At 44.1% G+C, this 16,035-nt stretch overlaps 1 protein-coding gene across 1 annotated transcript; it reads left to right on the top strand.

The window, feature by feature from the left end:
- Nucleotide 1: 1 nt before the first annotated feature.
- On the top strand, nucleotides 2-14,081 carry DONSON (downstream neighbor of SON). The gene is made up of 10 exons (XM_019528880.1): nucleotides 2-298; nucleotides 990-1,067; nucleotides 3,589-3,792; nucleotides 5,095-5,273; nucleotides 7,327-7,505; nucleotides 7,600-7,723; nucleotides 7,822-7,923; nucleotides 10,564-10,762; nucleotides 12,246-12,458; nucleotides 12,736-14,081. Exons 1-10 carry the CDS (start codon nucleotides 41-43, stop codon nucleotides 12,868-12,870), a joined length of 1,671 nt encoding a protein of 556 aa, XP_019384425.1. The 5' UTR covers nucleotides 2-40; the 3' UTR covers nucleotides 12,871-14,081.
- The last annotated feature ends 1,954 nt before the right edge of the window (nucleotides 14,082-16,035 follow it).

Below are 16,035 nucleotides of genomic sequence, written 5' to 3'. Positions count from 1 at the left end.
TGCAGGGCGCAGCCCGCAGGCGGCCCTGACCTGCACTGCCATGTGTGCTGCGGTGCCCGGCTACTCGCCCGGCTTCAAGAAGCCGCCGGAGACGCTGCGGCTGAAGCGGAAGAGGCTGCGGAGGAGCGAGGCCGCCGCGCCCGCAGCTGCCGCCGCCCGCAGCCCCACTGGGGAGCCCGGCCCGCGCCCCTTCCCCGGCCGGCGCAACCCCTTCTCCAGCCTGGACAACGCGCCCCGCCCGGCCCCAGCTCCGCGGCAGCCCCCCCCCGGCGACAGCGCCCCGCACCCGCTGTGGCAGGTACCGGCGGGAGTGGGCGGCGTCGGTCCGTGTGCGGGTGTCCTGCATACGCAGGCGCTCGTCCCCTTCCCGAGGGGCACTGGACCCCTCTGCTCTGCTGCCTCAGTCTGCGCGGCTCCCCCTGGGGCTCCAAGCCCCTGTGCCACCCCGTGTGCGTGTCGGGGGGGGGGCATGCCTCCAGGCTGCCCTTCCTTTGTAAGCCTCGTTGTGCTCAGGGCTCGGCACTAGTGACAGAGGTGATCATCTTGTATTGGGCCAATCAGATTTTTCGCAAAAAGAAAAGAAAATCTTTAATTGCAGGCTTTGGGGCACACGAGCCCTTCTTCCGGCATCGGAGAAAAGATGGTGAAAGTTCTCCCGTGTAGAAATAGGGGAGGTTCTTTGAGTAGATGTGCTTTTATTAGACCAACTGAGTAGATTGAAGAGAGGCTTTCGGAATTCAAATTTTCAACTTTTCTAGCAAATGCTGGAAAAGCCTCTAAACTTCAGTGTGTGGGTATGTAAAAAAACGTCTTGTTGATGCTACCAGAGGGTGACATGTTCTAGGGTGCGCTGTTGATGTTGATAGTTCTAAACATTTTTCTTGAAGTTTCACTTAAAAGTCAGCCTTGAAATGACACTCAGAGGTTCAGTCCTCAGTTTGTGCTTCCTTTTTTAAAAGTAACAGGGGTTTTTTTTCCTTTTTTTTTAGCTCTTAGATCCTCTTCCAGAAACTAAATCCACCTTGGAAGAAGAGTGTTCGGAAGAAGATTTTCCCACGTTAACAAAGGTATGACTCCTTAATTATTGCCTTTGGGTGTGTTTAATATTCCATTGTCCTCATAAGAACTTCATTTTCTTAATGTTTTTAGCTTTGATTTCAATGTTGGGTTGATTTTTATTAGAGCATAAACATTCTCAGAAATTATCTTAAACTGCCTTTGAAGCTCAGGGTCAGGCTGTCATCCACTAAAAACAGGCTTGCTGTTGTATTGGAACACAAGAGGTTATTTTCAGTTTACCCACCTTGTGGCTCTTGCACTGTTTTGTATTGCTGGTTTCATTCTCTACTAATCACTCACTCCCCCTGTTGTTACTCGTCTTTCATGCGACAAAGAAGAAAAAAAAACACACACAACCTTTACCAACTCTAGCTAGGGGTAAGACAGGTGCGACTGACTTTTTGAGGCTTACCAGATTTTAGGCTCATAGAGCTGCTGCTTAAGAAAATGTAAGTTTAAGCCAACATATATTAAGGGGTCAGGAAGAACCTTTCCCCAGGAGAGCAGGCTATCGCATAGCTGCCTACAAAGTATTTCTTGCATTGGGTAATATTCACTTGCTAACAGTGATGACCAAATGAGAAGGTGCTGGTCTGATTTGATATGGGAATTCCTACCTGCCTATTATCAAAGAGACTCTTCTTGATAAGCTGGCTGAGGGCAACATCCTGAGGGACAGCCAGCACGGGTTTGTTGCGGGTAGGTCTTGCCACAGCATGCTTATAGGCTAGCAGTGTCACACTCACTAGCACCACAGCTGAAAGAGACTTGGGGGTTGTGATTGACCGCAAAATGAACATGAGCCACCAATGTGATGTCACAGCTGGTAAAGCAAACAAAACTCTGGCTTGCATCTATAGATGCTTCTCAAGTAAATCCCAGGATGTCATCCTTCCGCTGTACTCGGCCTTGGTGGGGCTGCACCTGGAGTACTGCGTCCAGTTCTGGGCTCTGCAATTCAAGAAAGATGTCGAGAAGCTTGAGAGGATCCAGAGGAGAGCCACATGCATGATCAGAGGGCAAGAGAACAGGCCTTATGAAGAGAGGCTAAGAGCCACTGGACCTGATGGCTGCCTATAAGTACTTAAGGGGTGTGCATCAGGATCTGGGGGAACGTCTGTTCACCAGAGCGCCCCAAGGGATAACAAGGACTAACGGTCATAAACTCCTCCAAGACCGGTTTAGGCTGGACATAAGGAAAAATCTCTTTACTGTCCAAGCCCCCAAGGCCTGGAATAGATTCCGTCTGCAAGTGGTGCAGGCACCTACTCTGGACTCATTCAAGAAACGCTTGGATGCTTATCTTGCTGGGATTCTTTGACCCTAGCTGACTTCCTGCCCCTGGGGCACAGGGCTGGACTTGATGATCTTCAAGGTCCCTTCCAGCCCTAATGTCTATGAAATCTATGAAAGCTTACTGTACACTTTAAAAAATAGTGAACAGGCATACTTCCAAAAGTCTCTTAACATGTCAGTGAAAACAACTTATTTGGATAAAAATCTACTGTTTGCAATCCAATCCCAGGAATATGCTGCCAGTACACTAGAGCTGGAAAATAATATTGACTTAAACAGTGACTTCAGCTAGTGTTTTAACAAAAACAACAGAAAAGTTTCTGTGTCTTCTTATAAAACTTTCCCTGAACTTTAACAATTCATAGTATGCACTTATAAATGCATAAAGGCCCAGAACTTCATAAATTCACATGAATGGCTCACAACACGAGAGACTAGGCATTTTTACTTTTACCATGGTAGGAACTGGTTTGTAATGGGTGCTTTTGTCAAGATCAGTAGAGATAAACATTTGAATTTGCAACTATCTTCATGTACTGGCTATATTTCAAAACTTAGAATTTAGTAATATGGGTATCCTATCCATGGCCTGCCTTACTCCATATCCTATTGCTGTTGACAACTTTTATCTAAGCATCTAGTGCTAAGCTTGCCTCGTGCCCCAGGCTAGATCTCGCCACCAGACTCCTTGCGAAATAGATCTAGCCCCAGGCACACAATGGTTCTGGCTCTGAGCTAGGGCATGCAGTGGCAGCTCTGGTTCTGGCAGAGGGCTTATGGTGGTGGCTCTAGCATAAGTCAAGGGCAAGGCTAGCAGTGAAGGAGGTAGGGAAGTGCATGGACCACATGGTGGCTTGCCATAGCTGTGGTGATGGGCCAAGCCCCCGCAGGGCAGCCCAGGTTGCATCAGCCCTTGCTTGCCCTCCTGCTGCTGATTGCCATATCCATTGGGACTCAAGCCCCAGATTCTGCAGCAGCCATTCTTCCTGGCCATAGCCCCCAACTTCTGGTTGCCTGCTGGTAGCTTGGCAGGCTGGATAGAGTGGTTCCACGGGCCAGATGCAGCCTGTGGCGCGTTACGTTTAATGCCCCTGCTTTAGATGAAAGGACAAGAAACTGCTTAGTGGTTAGTTAATATATTTCTCTAACTCTGTCAGTGGGTGACACAAGGGGTGATAGTTTTTAAGTTAAATATGCTTCCCTTACATTAACTTATTGTTTTTGTTTTGTAAGGATCACCATTTACCTGTTCCTGTACCTGATTTCCCCTCCTCACCACGTACAGAATTTCCTGTAGACTGGAGTATTAAAACTCGAATTCTGTTCACTTCCTCCCAACCTTTCACTTGGGCAGAACATTTAAAGGCTCAAGAAGAAGCACAAGGGTTTGCTCAGCACTGTAGAGCAACAGAAGTTAATCTGCCACAAAGCATACAGGTAATCTGTCGTCTTCCTTTACTGGCTGTATGACCCAGATTATAGGTAACCTTGCAAGTTGACTACTGATAAAGGAGGCAATAGACAGGTTTATATTGACCTTATATTGCTTACACCCCAAAACACAAAAACAAATGCTTGTCCCAAAGTCCCATCTAGCTACCTGTGACAGCACAATGTAGATCCCACATACCTGCACTGGCTGGGGAGACAGAAGAGGTGGGGAGGAGGGTGGCATGCAGGCCGGCAGTAAGTCTCATTTAATTCTCCAAATTTTCCTCCAGCCTATACCCTATATTTATAAATGGTTCTAATAAGTATTCTAATAAATGTTCTCTGATTGGTTTTATTTAAATGTTTTGGTTTTACTGAAACTTTGGGAGCTGGACCAAACCAGGTTTCTTATTCTTATTCTTGAAAGTTGTCAGTTCAGATTATTTTCTTGGGAAAGTTTTGCTTTATTTTCTTGGGAGGGTTTTTTACCTTCCTTCCTATGTCATAGCAGAATGCTGTTCAGCACTGTTCTGTTTCTTCTTTACCTTAATTTATGGGCTTCTCTGGCAAGGCTGTTTTATTTTTACAACTTATCTGAGAATCTTAAGACAAAATTTTTTAAAGCAAAATAATATCTAATACATTTGGTTGTATCAATTACTACTAATAATATTTTGGGTTAAAGCTGTTATACAGTATATTGGGATCATTTAATGTATGGTCCCTTATACTATTTCCTTTTGGGTGTTGTGCTCTGGTAGTTAATTGGACCTCATTACTGGTTTAGCTGGACGTGTTGATTGCTTCCTTTACTTTGCTGCCCAAGCTGGTTGTCACATCTGCAAAGGTTCACTCTATGGTCACTTAGAAGCAGGCTTTGGGGCCTTCTGCAGCTTGGCCTGGGTCCCTTGAAAATGGCCAAGGTTGGCAACAACTGCGATAAGAAATTGGAGTACCTTGTCCAGTTTTAGAGAGGAAAACTCCTTTTAAATGTAATGCAGAATTTTGGGGAAAGTATTGAAAAGACTGACCTGCATAGAGAATAGCCCTTATTGAGCAATTGTTGTGGCTTTACCAATGCTGATTCCTTCATGTAAACAAAGGTGACCCTCACTTGCAAAAACTAAAGAAGCAGAGTTTTTCCCTTTCTTGGCTGTGGCACAGTTTCTCAGCTGCTGAGTTTTCTGATTTGGGGTTATTCAACAGTGTAGGTAAACTGGTATTTTAAAGTGTTTAAGACCTTATCAGTATTCCCTTCTCTTGCAAATGAGGCATTACTGATCTCATCGGGTGTTAATTTAAATCTAGGAACCAAAGCTGTCCACAGAGCTTCGCTGTGCGTTCCAGCAAAGTCTTATTTATTGGCTTCACCCTTCACTGCCATGGCTGCAGCTGTTCCCTCGGATTGGAGCAGATAGGAAAATAGCTGGAAAGGCTAATCCTTGGTCACATGATGAAGAACTGCAACAAGTTCTAATGAGTGAATGGTAAGTTAGATTGAAGAACTTTTATCCATTGTTTCTGTGGGAAATTCTTTCAGCAAGGAAGTTTGCTTTATGGGCCTCTGTGTATTCCCATTCATGTAGCCCAACAATGCTAATGTTGAGCTGTACTAGAAAAACAGTGTCTGGTGCAAGTGCATGAGAGAGTTTGGCACGAGGGTGATCCTACCCTGAGGAGGAACAACTCTCCAGACACCTGTTTCTTTGTTGCAGTTTCTTAAAAAGCAGTTGCCCTTGTCTGCTTTTCTCTCTTCTCTCTCAGTATAGAAGTATATGATGGATTACTGCCACAACCTGCCCTCATCTTGGGAGGCTGTGGCTATAGGTCTTATAAGGGTGTAAAGAAGTATGTCTTCTTTCAGCTGTCTATACCAGAGACCAACATCTGTCTGGTGCCTTCTGCATCTGAAATAGACTAGCTCACTAAGCTGGTGTGCAATTTGATGCACATTTGCTCCTTTTACTAGAAGGGGAAGAGATGTGTGATGTTCTAGGCTCATCTCGTATATCTGTAGCAACAGCCTCAGAAGTACAAACATTAGATTCCTTGCCAAGGTTTCTGACACTAGACCCAAGATGCACCTGGTTATTCTGGGATCAGATTGCCTTTATATCATAGGCCTTCTATCTGATTTTTGAGAACACGTCCTTTAACTGGTGCTACTGCTCAAATCAAAAGTAGGACCAAAGACTGAACCAGCACTGCCTGCATAAGTGTCAGTAGCTTTGGTAACAGCATAAAAAGTTCCCAGCTTGTTACTTGAGTATTCATTATCCTTTCCCTTGGCACCAGCTCAAATCTGTCTGCTGCTGCTAGCCCATCTACACAATGCAAGTGTAAATGCACTTTTATCTGGAAAAGACTATTGTCTAGGTTATTTGTTGCATGTGATTAAAAAGTACCAACTTGCAAGAACAGCTTCCCCACTTTGCAGGGGAGCACTGGTCTCCTTTCTCATCCCTTCCCCTAGGCATCCCCCCACCTCTTGCACAGTCCAGGGAGACCCAAGATTCTGCAAGAAGCAGGAAGCTTCGGCACCATTTACTTAAGCTGTCTCAGGTCTCCCCGGGATGATTCACACTGCAGGGGAATGCCCTCCATATCTTGCATAGTCCTGGGGAGACGTACAAATGTAATGCCTGTCCATGGCCTGAAGCAGGCTGTCTTGAAGGAGAGATTTATAGCAGAAGTTTGCTAAACGCTTTCCAGATACTGCTTCCTGGATTTAACATTGCACTTTGCCCACGTAGGTGCAGTCCTGTCTTGTGAACTTGTATTTTGATGAACCATTGGTTATGAATCTCCCACAAGTGAGACTGCCCAAAGCTCTCTGAGCACGAGAGGCTACATAACAGCAGAACTTCTTCAGCATGCTGTCCCTATCCCTTTCCTTCTGTCTTGGAGTGCTTTGTGTTAGGCTTCTACAGCTTTAGAGAGGGATATGAGACGGTTGCAGGTATTCTCCCTTTGAAAATTGGACAGTGAGATGCATGCAGTTTCTCACTTGTCACCCCCAACCTGACACAGGCCTCCCATGGGAGTTCTGCAGCTCCAGGGAATGTACAGAGGAAACCTGAAGAACAGTAATTAGTAATAAAGTACCCTTTTTGATGGCTACTTAAAGCAGACCTAAGAAGGTTTTTTCTCTCTCAAATTCTTCAGCCACCTTAAATATGTGAAGTTAAGACTATTGTGCCGAATGCCCCTCCATGTCCAGCAGCTTCTAAAAATTTACTAGCAGGCTGCCTTTACTGTTTCACACATGTTGTGAGTAGATGTCTCAGCACACCTCAGGGCCACGTTATCAAGAGACCTCTATGCTGGATGCCAAGCACACTTGAAAATCTGGCTGTCACTGTTAAAGGTATTACTTTTCAACCTTGACTGTGGCAAGGTGCGTGTTCCGAACAAAATCCTACAAATGAGTAATGTTTCACAGAGCATTTAATTATTACAGATCTGGTAGGAATTTAGCAGGTGGTGAGGAGGAATTAAAGATAGAAATAACCACTGTAACTATATTTTACCAACTTGCAGGTCCGTCAGTTTTACCTCCCTGTATAACCTGCTCAAAGCCAAGCTTTGTCCCTACTTCTATGTTTGTACCTACCAATTTACTGTGCTGTTTCGTGCGGCTGGCCTTGCAGGAAGTGATGGTATCACAGCAGTCATTTCACCCACGACCAGAGGTTTAAGAGAAGCCATGAGAAATGAAGGTAAGATGGAGCTTACATTTGACTAACCTACCAAACTCATTTGGCATGCAAAGTGTGTATATAATCATTCATTTGCTTATTTTCTCCATCCAAGGTATAGAATTTTCTTTACCTTTCATAGAAGAAACTAGAGACAGAAAGCAGAGAAGTTCTGAGACAAACCTGGAAGCAGAGGTTGCCAAGAATTTTGGAGTAGGCAAGCACACTGAAGATGAAGAGTATGTAATAAATCTGTCTGAAGTGTCTTGATGTTTTAATCTAGTAAATGCTGATGTGGACTATTGCCACCTTAACAGCCTGAATCTGTATTTCCTAGGGAACAAGGAGTGAGTGATGATGAAGAAGAAAGTTTTTCTTGGCTTGAGGAGATGGGAGTTCAAGACAAGATTAAAAAACCAGATGCAATTTCTATCAAACTGTATCCTTTACTTGAGTTTCAGGATATACAGGATATAGAATCATAGAAAATTAGGGTTGAAAGGGACTTCAGGAGGTCTTCTAGTGCAAGCCCCTGCTCAAAGCAGAATTATCTCCAACTAGATCATCCCAGCCAAAGCTTTGTTTAGCTGGGTCTTAAAAACCTCCAAGGATGAAGTTTCCACAACCTCTCTGGGTAACCTGTTCCAGTGTTTTACTGCCCTCCTAGTGAGAAAATTCTTCCTAATATCTAAACTTCCCTTGCTGCAACTTGATACTGTTGCTCCTTGTTCTGTCATCTGCCACCACTGAGAACAGTCTAACTCCATCCTCTTTCGAACCCCCCTTCAGATAGTTGAAGGCTGCTATTAAATCCCCTCTCAGTCTTCTCTTCTGCAGACTAAATAAGACCAGTTCCCTCAGCCTTTCCTAATAAGTCTTGTCCCCCAACCCCTGAACCATTTTTGTTGCCTTCTGCTGTACTCTCTCCAATTTGTCCACATCCTTTCTGTAGTGGGGGGGTCCCAAAACTGAACACAGTACACCAGATGTGGCCTCATCAGTGCTGAATAGAAGGGATTAGTCACTTCCCTTGACCTACTGGCCACACTTCTACCAATACAGCCCAGTATGTTATTTAGCCTTCTTGGCAACAAGGGCACACTGCTGCTGAGCTTATTGTCCACTATAACACCCAGGTCCTTTTCTGCGGAGTTGCTGCCCAGCCAGTCGGATCCCAGCCTGTACCGGTGGCTAGGTTTCTTCCATCCTAAGTGCAGGAGTTTGCACTTGTCCTTGTTGAACTGCATGAGATTCATTTGGGCCCAATCCTCCAATTTGTCTAGGTCACTCTGAATCCTAGCCCTAGTCTCCAGTGTATCTACTACTCCACCCAGCTTAGTGTCACCTGCAGACTTGGTGAGGGTGCACTCTGTGCCAGCTTCCAAATCACTGATGACTACATTGAACAAAACTGGCCAGGATGAGTTTTGAACCCAGCACCAACCCCTGGGGTACTCCCCTTGATAGCAGCTGCCTACTAGACATTGAGCCATTGATTATTACCCTCTGAGCCTGATGCTTCAGCCAGTTTTCTGACCTTACAGTCCATTCATCCAGCCTGTATTTCTTTATCTTCCCTGTGAGTATGTTGTGGGAGACCGTATCAGAAGCCTTGCTAAAATCAAGGTATATCACATCCACTGGTCTCCTTGTATTCACAGAGCCAGTCATCTCATCATAGAAGGCACTCAGGTCAGTCAGGCATAACTTGCCCTCGGTGAATCTATGCTGACTTCCTAATAACCTTCTTCTCCTCCAAGTGCTTAGAAATGGATTCTTTGAGGACCTGCTCCATGATTTTTCCAGGGTCTGAGACAAGGCTGACTGGTCTGTAGTTCCTTGGATCCTCCACTTTCCCTTTCTTAAATATGGGCACTGTTTGCCCGTTTCCAACGTCAGGGGTATCTAAGTGGCAGCCTGCAGGATGCATGTGGCCCACAAGGGGTTAATCCCATTCAGCTTGCCCCTCCTCTTCTCCCCCCCCCCACAAACTGCTCCACCAGCAGCAGATGTAGCTGGGGTCTCTAGACTTCCCCCTTCTTCCTCCAGCTTTCACTTCCTGCCCCTCCCAGGGGCTGGCACAACATGGCTTGCAGCACCAGGGGAGTCGGCAAGATGTAGGAGGTGCCTGTGCAGTCTGGAGGCCCATGGCTCATTAGTATGGCTCCTGTTGCTGCAACCCATGTACGTAGCCCTTGGATGCTTAGAAGTTGGACAGCCTTGAGCTATATACTGTATTTGCCAAATCTGAGATGACTTTGAGTTTAAGATGGACCCCCCCCCCTTCCCTTCCCCCCAGTAATTGGATTCTATACATGGAAAATTTTGCCTAGCACTTGCCACTTCTGTTCCCTGACTTCCTGGCCACTTGCCTCCCCCACCCTGCTACTGATTACCCTGCAGCAGCTTTGGCTTTGACCCCAACCAGGTAGCAATAGCAACTCCAGCTCCATCCTTGGCTAGGTCAGAGTCAAAGAAGCAGGAGTAGCTCCCCTGCCTCTGTGTGGTCTCCCTGTCACTACCCTCAACCCTGTTCTGTACTCCCCACCCCCTATACACACACACACACACCTCGGTGCTGCCCTCAGGCCATGCACTGGACTGCACTTCCTACACCACACGAGCTCCCCTGTGCTTCCTCTCCCCTGCACAAGGTGTCCTCCCATACTCTCCTTACTCTGCCCCATGAGCCCCAGCCAGGCAGCACAGGATCTCCTGCCCCATTCCCAGCCTTGGCATTTGAATTCAGGACGAGACTCCCTCATCTGGTTAAATGCAGGGGAGAACCTAGTCTTGATCTGTAGCAGTTACTGTATTTACTCAAATCCATGTTAGCAACAGCAGATCAGTATGATCATCTTCGAGATGCCAAAGACAATAACTGCAGGTATTAAAATCTGGAAAACAGACTGGCTTCAGTGAAATCAAGGGTTAAGTTTAAGCTATTTTTTAGTTCATTGCTCTTCAAAACTCTTTATTAGCATAACAACTTTTTCAGTGAATTCTTATGTGGCTCTTATTCTTGATCTAGTGTCTCGATAAACTTTCTGCATTTTATTTCTTTGACTTACCAACATAGCTGTAAAGAAAAACATGAGGTGCAAATGGATCATAAGCCCGAATCTTTGGCACTGGTGCGAGGAATAAACACATTCACTTTACTAAACTTCTTGATAAATTGCAAGAGTTTAGTGGCCAGTGCAGGTCCTCAAGCTGGGCTTCCACCAACGCTGTTGTCGCCAGTTGCTTTTCGAGGTGCAACAATGCAAACACTTAAGGTAAATAGTGTAGGAGTGGGTTTAGTAATCACTGTGCAACTTAACTGTCAGTTTTCAGTGAAGAAAATAAGTTACAAGTTTCTTTACTTGATGTCTAATATACATACAGTCTAAGCAAGGTTATCCTCATTCCTTTGTAGGTGTTTGCTAGGGTGAACACTTATGCTGTTAAAGCTTGACTGGGTTAGCATATTAATTGCAAATCACCTCTGCTGGAAAGTCCGTTTTGGGCACGAAGATTTGGTTGTATAGTCTAACCTTGAGATATGAGGGGTTAAACATGTAGCCTTTCCTATTTCTAATACAGTTGTTCAGGTGTTCACCTTGACCGTTTCCACTGTACAGAACTGAGGATCTAGTCTAGGGACGGACAATTACTTCAGTCTGTGGACCACATAGGCATTTCTGGGGAGCTCCCCCACCCAACAGCTCCTGGCCCACTGAACTCACCCTGGTCAGAGTGTACCAGCCAGAACCTTCAAGCGCAGCCCCAAACTCAAGCCTACTCTATGCCTGGTCTGGCCCACCTGTCCATGCCGAGCAGCTGTTGGGCAGAAGCTGCTGTTCCATGTGTAGGGAAAAGCAGCCCTTCTTCACTGCTGCTGGGCATTTCTTGCTGCAGCTGCCTAGAGCCTGTGCCTGGGCTAGCCTGAAGCTTCTCTGCCACCAGCACCACTACCTGGGCTGCCCAGCAGGATAGCGATGGCAGTGCAGAGGACTGGCAGGCAGCCTGGGCACAGGCTTTGGGCAGCTGCAACAAGAGGTGACCAGCAGCAGTGAAGGGGAGGGGCTGCTTTTCCCCATGTGTTGAGCAGCAGCTGCTGCCTGGTCACTTGCTGCTCAGTATGGGTGGGTGAGTCTGGAGCAGGGGCAGGGCAGACAGGTCAGGCCAACACATGAGTCCTCACCAGTACCATGGGGCTGGGAGCTGGCACTGCAGCTGGACTGCCTTTCTAGGCGGCCCAGGTAAAGCTGCCCCAGCCCTGCTGCATGCCCAGGGGGCAGTGAGATATGCCACAGGCCAGATGGTACCTGGGCCAGGCAGGACTGAAGGACCTACCACAGCCCCTAACAAAGATCCTCTGGATCTGGCCCATCCCTGATCTAGTCAGATCTCTAGGACTGTGTTGGAATTCCTCATTTTAGGTAGGATGTGAAAAACTTGCCCCATCTTGCAATTGTGCTACTAATCAGGACGTTGCAACCCAGTTCTATTACTTGTTTGTTCTGCCTGCCTAAATCTGTCCTTTTGAATGTGCAATTGCAGTACCAGACAGTAGAATTCCTGCATACTAATAGTGGGTATGAGCTGGGAGTGGAACTGTACTATAAAGACCAAATAATAGCCATGCCTATTAAGGCATTATTAATGGGTAAGATCTCTAACTTGTTTTGACCACTTTGAATTCAAACCATTACTCAAATGTAAGGGCAGATGTCAGTTGAGATGGATCAAATACTAATTGCCTTGTCTTGTATTTAGGCTCGAAGTATAAACGTGAAAACCCAGGTTCACTCAAGTTATAAGGATATATTTAGTTTGGAGATCATGGGCCCCGTCATGCCTCATTCCCTGCACTCATTGACAATGCTGCTCACATCTGCCCAAAAGGGAGCCTTTTCTGCTGTATTGTACGCCCATGAGCCCACAGCAGTGTTTAACGCTAGGCTTGACATGGAGAGGATCTTACATAAGGCAAGTAGTTAGGATTAATAATTTTTATTACTGCTGCTCTTCCCTTGATGTATTAGTGAATGCTTAGTTATCTACCACTTTACTGATCATGTTTAGTCAATGGCATTGTGGGTGGTGGTAGTCACAACAGCGGAAGAGGGCTTTTATTATACTGATAGCTTTAAAACTAGAGTCCCTATGACAGTTACAGCTATTCAACATTTTTTGCTCATAGGCAGAGAAATGGGTACTGAGCACAATTCACTGTTACATACCTATTGTGAATCATTTTTCACAGGAAATATGCACAGACCTTACTAGATGTGGACTACATCCTAAAACCTTGGACCAACTGGCTGGGATTTCAGCATTGGGGAAGTCTTCTATAAGATTCCTAGAAATGAAAGATTATGCATATACTTGGAAGCCCTAAGTGCATTATTTTAGCTGATGGAGCAGGACTAGCTGTTGTTTCATCAGTGCTCTACAGCTGCTGTTGAGCTAACCCAAACCACTGTGGTCTCCTGCACATGTAGCCTACTTGCAAAACCTCCTTGGATGTAACAGGTGAGAACTAGTACATAACAGCACTGGTAAGGCAACCTCAGGTAGAAAAATATTTTAAATTGTCCAGTGAGATCACTAGCTGTTTTCCAGCTCTGAAACATCTTCATTTTATGCTTTTAAAATAAACTTTTTAAACTAAGCCATCTTGAATGTTCTGCTCTTTGAGGTTAAGGTAGAGTCCATGTTTAATTAAACTGTATTGGGATCACTTCTAAAAATTTTTGGGGTGATATCTGCTGCTGCTTTTGTGAATCTTGCTATATTTATTCACGTAGTGCCCATTTAAGTGCTAATATTTTTAAAAGTCAAAATTTCACTTTATTTTTACTTACCTAAAGTTCACAGGAAGCAGATCTGGCAACTAGAAGGAATTAGTTTTGATAAGATCAGCTGAATAATTTGTCTTCAGAGTACAAACATGAACAGCTTTTGCCTTTTGACATGCTATTCAGCTAAAAAAAAAAAATCGGTATGTGGTTTTGAATCGGGCATGATAACGGTGGCAGCATTCAGACTAACCCATTTGTTTAACAGGTACCTTGTCACCTTATTCCATTCTGAATGAACTCTACACCTACTAGAAGTGCTTTAAAACTAATTGGACAGTCTGCAGGATACCCTTATCTTAGTTAAGCGGCTCTGGTACCGATGTGGCTACCTAACCCTCTAGAATGTTTTACTGCGTGTTTGGTGTTAGAACCTGGATACTGTTCAATGACCATTAAAGTAGGTAGTTCTGATCTCCATCATTACAATTTAAAAAAAAACCCCAGTTTCTTAAATGCGTCAACAATACCAAGCATTTCATCTGTATCAAGTCTGAGGGGCTATATAACAGTGATCCAAAGAATCTTAATTTGCATATCAGCAGCATTCTAGCATAATTTAAGATGTCTGAAGCACCAGCATTTTAAACTATCAGAATCTACCAAATCATGTACAGATAGAGCTGGTCTCATGGTGGAAACAGCCATAATTACTGCAAGACAGGTCCAGTCTGAGTGAAAAATGCAAACTTCATTACAAGAAACCAGTGCCAATGATTGCTTACAGGTGTGTAATCTCAAAACATTAACACTTAAGATTTTAATAATAAGTTATCCATTTACACTTCCATATGCACTTGATTATGTGAAAAATAACTAAATTAATTTCCCGTGGATACTTGTGCAACAACATCATTCTGAAATTGTGACTTAAGCCTGAACTTTCCTTTTCAAACAGACAATTCCCTTACTTACAAGTCCTTGTTAGGCTGTTGCCTTCTTTAAACAGTATTTGCACTTAAAGCTTTGTTTGAATTTTAAATGCTGACACATCAGACTAAATTTTTACTTGCGCTACTTCCAAAGGTATAGTGTAACTCTTGCACCATAAACAAATATGACCAGTGACACAATCACTACTAAAGTCATACTTATTTTAACCTGTCCAGGTATATTGTTACTATGTAATTTTTGGGTAGACAGCTAGGTAGACACTTGCTAGTTAGTTTCTGGCACATGGAAAGGTGATTTGGGAGTGCAGTTAAGCAAGAGCTGCATGTTCCTACTAGTTAAGAGATTTATATTGTCTTCTAAAGTTATATAGAATGGTTCAGGAGGTCCACAGCCACAGAAAGACCAAGATTTCTGCTGAGCAAAGGTTTCTTCACAACAAGGAGAGATTAAAACTTTTTTAATGAACACTGATATTCTAAAAATAGTTTATGCAGCAAGGTATGGATTCCACATTCATGCAAGCTGCAGGACCCTTCTTATTTTCATAGCCTCTCTAAAAGTATGTTGGCTTTAAGACAGCTAAAATTCTGCAGAAACACATGGTGCCAGGTACAAAACCCAGTTCTCTATGCCATTCTCTGCTATTATACCATACCTACCTATTCTTCCTGAAGATTTTTCAGCTACTGCAAAACAGGACGCAACCAATGACTTTATTTAACAAATAAGGCTGAGGGGGGTATAATTATGTAATTAAAAAATAGTAGTGAACAGACTATTAATTCAAATACCTTCTAAATGCCTCAACTTGCATTCTTAGTATGATTTGAACTCTGGAATTTCTCTTCCAACAGGAACCCCCCCTCCCATCAGTATGTGCTATTATCCCCTAGACCACAATAAAGTATTGGGTATGAAGCTTCTTTTGCATACTTTTACTAATTCTTTGAGAGTTTCTTCAGCTGTCAAAATGCCTGATATAAATAAAGTGGGGTGTAGGAATTTAGACAATCGAGCCAAGCCCAGATTTGCCATTACCAAGAGCAACTAAATGGATGGAACTTGTCTTTCACATTAAACAGGTAGGTTCACCTTCCAGTTTACCATAAGTGACTTTCTGGTATACCACTGACCCTCAGTTATCTGGTCCCCAGATCAGGTACTTGGCCCTTATGGCATTACAATAAAGCCTTGTTTAGTAATGAGGATAGTGAAAGCATCCACAATTACGTGCGTGTTCATGGAGGAAACAGGATTGGAATGTTATTATCTCTGGGTTTCTGTTGCAATTTGAGGGATATAGGTTGTAGCGGTTTGATGCACAGGAAATTACAGTTTCCCCATCCCATAAAAAGCTCTGTGTATTTGATATGATACCAAATGATAAGATGCAAAATGTTAACATTTTCAAAAATAACTAAATATAAAGAGCTTCATTGTGATGCCATGTTTTTTAAGTCACCCAAATTTGCTGAGACCATCCTCTTCCCCAAGCTTAAAATTACTACAACCCGCTGTTAAGACTCTAAAACCAAGTAGCATATGAGAAAAAAAAACATCCCCTGCTTCCATTTTCAAAAATTGCCAAAACATTGGATTAAACTTTCAAAGAAATCTCATCCCAAGGCATGGTGCAAGCATGAAAAAATCTGAACTCAAAGTGTTATCCTGATATTTTTATAAGCAACTGAAGTATGATTATGTTCTGCCTTCTTACCAGCTGTCACTATTGTTCCCCCCATAGCATGTGATGGTATGCTGACTTCTAAATCAGCACTCTAGCATAGATTTTATTGTTTTTTGACTGATGA

This window comes from Crocodylus porosus, unplaced genomic scaffold (genome assembly GCF_001723895.1).
Source record: "Crocodylus porosus isolate Cpor-Errol unplaced genomic scaffold, CroPor_comp1, whole genome shotgun sequence".
Lineage (NCBI taxonomy): Eukaryota > Metazoa > Chordata > Crocodylia > Crocodylidae > Crocodylus > Crocodylus porosus.
The sequence above is the reverse complement of the archived record's forward strand: the minus strand, read 5'-3'. Positions and strand labels throughout refer to the sequence as shown.